The following is a 6,000-nucleotide window of genomic DNA, read 5'->3' as shown; positions in this document are numbered from 1 at the left end:
ACACACACACACACACACACACACACACACACACACACACACACACACAGAGTCAGATTTTATAGTATCACAGTAAACGTGAACAGATCGACACATATTTGGCAGCTTGAAGACCAGGATTTTTACCCACTGCGTTCTGAGAGAGGAAACAGAGCAAGGAAAAAGTCCATAAACCTTCTCCATTGTTCAGTCTCACTGAGTAAAAGGACTCAAGGACTAGTCTTCTTATCCTGGACATCATTTGGTTCTGTCTGTCCAGTAGCTACCTTTTTATAAGAGACTGCCTCACATAGGGTTCTGGTGGGCTCTGAATCAAAATACCTTACCTATTCCTTGGGGAGGACATTTGACCCTGGGCTAGCCATTATGTTACCCCATCCCACTGCCCATGAATAATGAAGGAATGGACATGAAAAAAATGCCCCATTGCCCATGAATAATGAAGGAATGGACATGAAAAAAATGCCCGCTCTCCTATAATAGGAGTTAGGTTTTTGTCACCTAACAAATGAGAAGATTTGGGGAGATAGTAACAGCAAAAAGGAAAAATCAACAGTATTTATTGAGCACCCAACACAGAGGACAGCATCAGGCTGGCTCTCTGCATATATATTTTACTGAATACGCTCACATACAACTGACCCAATTAAGTTGCAGGTCAATGAGTTTAAGTAATTTACCCACAGCACCAAAGAGAACTAAATCAGTATAACGACCTTTATAGTTAGTGGCTTGCTACGAATGAAAGTGTATCATTACAGAGACAGACAAAGATAACTTTTTGTCAATTGGGAGGGATCCTAGTTTATTACACTAACAGAGACTCTATGACTTTGGAAAGGAAATGCTCTCAGACAACTTCCAAGGCTGGCATTTTAATGTCACATTTAAGTTGAAGCTCTGTAATTACAGAACGAAAACTGTTCATAATATACTAAGTGACAGAGATAAAAAGTATTATTTTAGGAGGTATAATTTTAATTTTAAAGGTTATTATAAAGCTTACTCTCCATGTTTTAAGACACATTGCTGAATTTCTAAAAATGCTTTCACATTAAAGAAATTTTTAAAGATCACCAGAAACTATCAAAAGCACATAAATGCCACCCAGTGAAGAAAAGGAATAATTACTGAATCAAAAAAATTACAAAACCCTTCATATACCTAGTGAAAACCACAGGTAGATGAGACTGTTTTAAGGCCTGTAATACCTGTAATATAGTGTGGTAGTTATTTATACTAAATATATGCCACAACCAAGGACTGTGATATAATCCTTATACCCTGTGTCTAGACGAAATGGTTGATTAAAATATTGTACCTGCAAATGACTTTGTCTTTTTAATAATTCCTTTTTCTTGCTGCTACTAATGGCAGAATACACACGTAAGAAGGTCATGTATCGGCTTGGTGTAGCACCATATGCTTTACAAGATTCATGGATTAATAAAAATGATTTTAGAAAATCGGGATCAACTGGAAAGAAAAAACAAACATGACTTAATATACATACGATCCATGACGAATTAGCGAGAACAACATGAACTGTACTTATCGCACACACATATCTCCACCCCCGCCACTGTAAGTGGCAGACATCGTCTGTCTTCAAGGTACACACACATTCCTACGTATCTATTCACTATTCAAGCTCCCACTCTCCTTACAGATTTGAATTACTTAGGATCGGTGGTCTCTGCCCTTCCACTGTTACATATTTCCTCTGAACACTTTTATTGCTGCAAGAAAGATAAATCTGCTGTCATAACATAAATTAGTTAGAACTACATGACATGTAATCCAGAAGAAAGCACAATAAAAGCTGCTTCAACGGAAAAGAAGGATCAAACCAAGTAACATGTATCCACTGTCAACTGACGCAGGGACCAGCAGGATTTCAGCAGCCAGAAAACGGAGAAGGCGGCCCCACTAGACGCAGCACGCCGTTCACTCAACACGCCATCTTCCTGTCACCGTCTCCATCCACTTCCTTCCGTGTTCCGTGCCTCAGTCCAGAAAGTCCACTTCGAAGCAACGTTGAAGCCAGAACCCCTGCCTGGCACGCCACAGCCATGGTGGAACCAACCCCCCACCCCCACCCCGCCCCAGGACATGGCCTGGCGCCCCGGGTCCACTCCTTCCTCTCAGGTGACCTCAGCGGTCCCTCCACAGGTCCTCCCCACACCGACGTATTTTCCAGTAACTGAAGAAAGGCATGGACCCAGAAACTTCTGTTTCCGAAACAAGACTCTGGTTACGTCTCCGCTAAAATCTCTCCATCACCCCGCATCACCCCCAAGTTGGAAGCAAAATTTCTCAGCCCCTCCTCCTCTTCCAGCTAATACCCACATGTCCATGCTCCAGCCAGTGGGCGGCGTGCAGATCCGGCCAAGTGCCTGTTCTATGCCTGCACGCAACTCACTCTTACCAGATCCCACCGCCCCAAGTGCCTGTGTGCCAGGGCCCGTCTGCTGTAACCTCTGGCAGTAAGAGGCCTCACCCTCAAGGGCACTTCCCATAAACTCCCACCATCATTTGTCTCGCTACGGCAGAGTTTATTTTTATAACAGAACATAATTCTTGCTACTTTTCACTCCACCATAAGCTCCTGAGTCATCTCTAGTATCCAGCCCAGTACCTAATGTGAACTGAGTTCAGTAACTATTTGGTGACTAGATGATTAGAGAAATAAATTAACAATGTGCTATGATATATATAAAAAAGACCACATTCAAAATTATTTTGGAACTGGAAAAAACAATGAGAGTACAATTAAGAAAACATTATGTCAGTGCCCAAAGACACCACAGAACTTTCTCATGTATGAGCTGAGGACAGGACATATCGAATGGAAAGTGAAAACTTGGCCCACCAGCCAAAGACCCTGTAACAGTGGAAGCAGAACATCCTACGGTTTCGGTCAAACATCTAACTGTTTCACTGCTTAGCTGCGAACAACAGATACTGTGCTAGGTCCTATATAAAACGACATAAACACGAATTCAAAAATATAGAAAGCTTCAAAGTACGGTTTTCCTTAAAAGAAACCTAACTTTGTTACCTTAACATTTTTCAAATTTATAATCATCGTGAATCGTTAAGGAAGTTGTAATATTAGAGACTGGCAATTATTTCACTAATAAAACCCAGAGTCGACTTCATCAAAAGAGTACCTGAGTGTTTTTTCTTTTCTTCTTTCCTTTTTTTGTCACTGTATTTTTCTTCACCATCTGTTTCACTGAATAACATTTCAGGTATCTAAAACAGGAAGAGCATTTCTTCAAACCTCAACTCAGTATGGAAAAGTTTACATAAATCCAATGTCAGAGGTTAAAAACAAACAAACAAAAACAACCCTTTTCTCCCAGGTTTCACACCACACTCAGCGAAATAAGATGGCCATGGTCAGAAGACATGGTTTCCTAGACATGTGACACATGTCAGCCATTGATTGCAAATTAATGGCAACACCTCACCTGAAAAATGAGGAGACTGTAAGAAATGAGGGAAATCACAATTCGGATTAAATTACAAAATAATCACAAATAGCAATTAAGATCATAAAGTAATAATAATGAAATGCTTTTTCGGGCATCAAGGCATAAAGGAATAGTAAGGATTCTGAGGTCTCTTGACTAACAACTAAAAGCAAATGAAAATCATTCGGGAATTAACAATGTCATGCTTGATAATCCTAAAAGCTACTGCTGTGTTACTGCACTATCACAAATAAGAAAATCACGTTTCATCAACAGATCATTATTAGAGAACATACGATAATCTAGTGAGAGTACTCATTTAAGATAACAACAACAACAACAAAAAAGCAAAGAAGTCTTCGTTTCCTGAGGAAAAAACTAAAGCAGAGCTCTGACATTTTTGCAACGGGAAAGCACGGGTGTGCAGGTCAAAACATCCTCTTGTGAATCTCCCAGACCGAACACATGTCACACAAAAGATCCCGCAACGGGTGAAGAGCCTGAAGGCAGCGGGGTGCCCGACCCGGAGCACGGCGCTTTCCTCAAACGTCTTCACCGCCTTCCGCCGAAACGTCGGAGCCTCCGTGAGAACACTTTAAGTATGTCCCTCTAAACCCACTCAAGTGTGTTTCTTCGGCAGCCCGCTTGCTTAAAAGCGGTCTGTCCCTTACGTCCGTTAGCCCGTCTGTCGTGAACGTCTCACGACGCGCACACGTATCAAAACGTGCCGTCGCGCACATTCAACAGGCACCACGCTCGTCAAACGCACCTCGGCAGAGCTGGCCGGAAGAGAGTCGTCCCCAGACCATACGCCGCCTGAGCCAAGTTCTCCTACCTGGACTGGCCCGCAGTTCCCCGTGCCTCCACTCCCTCCCCCCCCCCCCCACCCCCAGATAGAAACGGCACTCTCTAAAGGCACTGAAAGGGCGTGTAACTCTCAGGATTCCTGTTAACACGTCAGCCTCTCGGTTCCTCGAGCTCCTCTCCTGTTCCCTTTCCCACCTCCCCCCCCACCGCCCCCACCTCCAAGGGTCACATCCTGCGACCTCGTCGTGCACGGTGCCAGAAATCCCGTCTTCACATTCAAAACCTAAACGGGCATGGTTTCTACCCCCCTCCCCTCCGCTCCCGATCCGTCTCTCTCTCCCTCACGAGAGGTGACGGGACTCGCTCTCTCCAGCCCTCCCTCCTCCTCTTCTCTCTGGGACACATTCCAAGACGGCCTTTTCCACCGCCACCTGACGCTGTCTGACGGCGGTCACCGACCGCCCTGCCGCGGCCCTCCGCACCCCGGCACGGGCACCCGCTGCCAGACGCCGCACTGCTTCCCACTTCCCAGAGCGCCCCCTCCGCGGCCGCGGCGGCGCCCCCTCTGCAGGCCCACTTGGGAACGGCCCTGAGCCGCGTCGGGGCCCTGAACGTCTCCCCCGGGTGTCCGTCAACACCCGTCCCCCGGCGGCATCGTCCCCTCTCGCAGCTCCAGCCACCGCCTCTAGCGTGACAATCCCCAGGGTTGGATCCCCGACGTCCGGCCTCCCCCTCGTCTCCAGGCCCCTCCAGCCAAACGCCCGCTCCGCCCTGCCACGTGGACGTCCGGCGTCTCGTACGAGGCACGTCGGAGACCGGAAGCCTCACGTTCTCCTCCCGACGTGCTCTACTCAGTCTCTTCTCAGGTGACTGGTCCCTCCGGGGACGCGAGCCGACGTACCTGGAAGTATCCCGGAGTGCTCGCTTCCCTGCACACCTGTCAGCAAATCCTGCTGTTTCTACTGCAAAACAGTCCCGAATCCGACCACCGCTCCCCGACGTCCCCGAGGCACGTCGTCCTTTCCTCTCGCCTGCGCCTGCGGCAGCTTTGAAACCAGCCCGACCCTCGCCCTCTACAGTCCGTTCTCACCCCGGAGGCCAACGTAAGCGCGTTCACACATTATTAAAATGGTCCTGCTGAAAAGCCTCCAAAGGCTCCCTGGCTCGTTCCAGGGAAAGGAAAACCCCAGGCAGAGCTTCCAAAGCCCCATCCTAACCGCGGTCCTCTTACCCCCACCCCCTCTCCAACCGCGCTCCCTCTGAATCACTCGTGACGTCTCACTCGGCTGCCGGCTGACCCTCACAATCACCAGGCACGCTCTCCTCTCGGGGTCTTCACAAAGCAAGCGGCCCCCGAGGACCCCCCCCCCCCCGCGATACTGTGACTCCCACCAGGGCGGGGGCCGGTGTCTGCTTTTTCTCTGCTGTGACCCAACGTGCAGAACGGTGGCACCTGTAACAGACCCAGTAATCACTACTTCTTGAAGCCCCTCGTTCGCGGGACCTCCTCAGACTAGAATGACTTTCCTGTCCCTTACTTGCTGAAATCTAACTAAAATGTTCTCTTCCGGAAAACCCCATCCATTGTCCCAAACCACATTCCTCCCTCTGACTCATGGTCTGACTCAACAGTCTGTACCTCGATCACCCAAAAATGAAGACGTGAATGGTCAAGAATATACGTACTATTCAGAGCCATTAAAACTATTATGGA

At 47.6% G+C, this 6,000-nt stretch overlaps 1 protein-coding gene across 1 annotated transcript in view; it reads right to left on the bottom strand.

The window, feature by feature from the left end:
- DYNC2H1 (dynein cytoplasmic 2 heavy chain 1) overlaps positions 1-6,000 on the bottom strand; it is a 351,138-nt gene that overhangs the window by 243,550 nt on the left and 101,588 nt on the right. The window contains exons 53-54 of the mRNA XM_040460797.1: positions 3,174-3,258; positions 1,322-1,476 (exon numbers count right to left, since the gene is read on the bottom strand). Of these exons, the coding sequence (XP_040316731.1) occupies positions 1,322-1,476; positions 3,174-3,258 (240 nt within the window). The remainder of the gene's footprint in view (positions 1-1,321; positions 1,477-3,173; positions 3,259-6,000) is intronic.

This window comes from Herpailurus yagouaroundi, unplaced genomic scaffold (genome assembly GCF_014898765.1).
Source record: "Herpailurus yagouaroundi ecotype Mexico unplaced genomic scaffold, PumYag 251, whole genome shotgun sequence".
In the NCBI taxonomy this organism is placed as follows: domain Eukaryota; kingdom Metazoa; phylum Chordata; class Mammalia; order Carnivora; family Felidae; genus Herpailurus; species Herpailurus yagouaroundi.
This window is presented reverse-complemented; position numbering and strand designations above follow the sequence as displayed.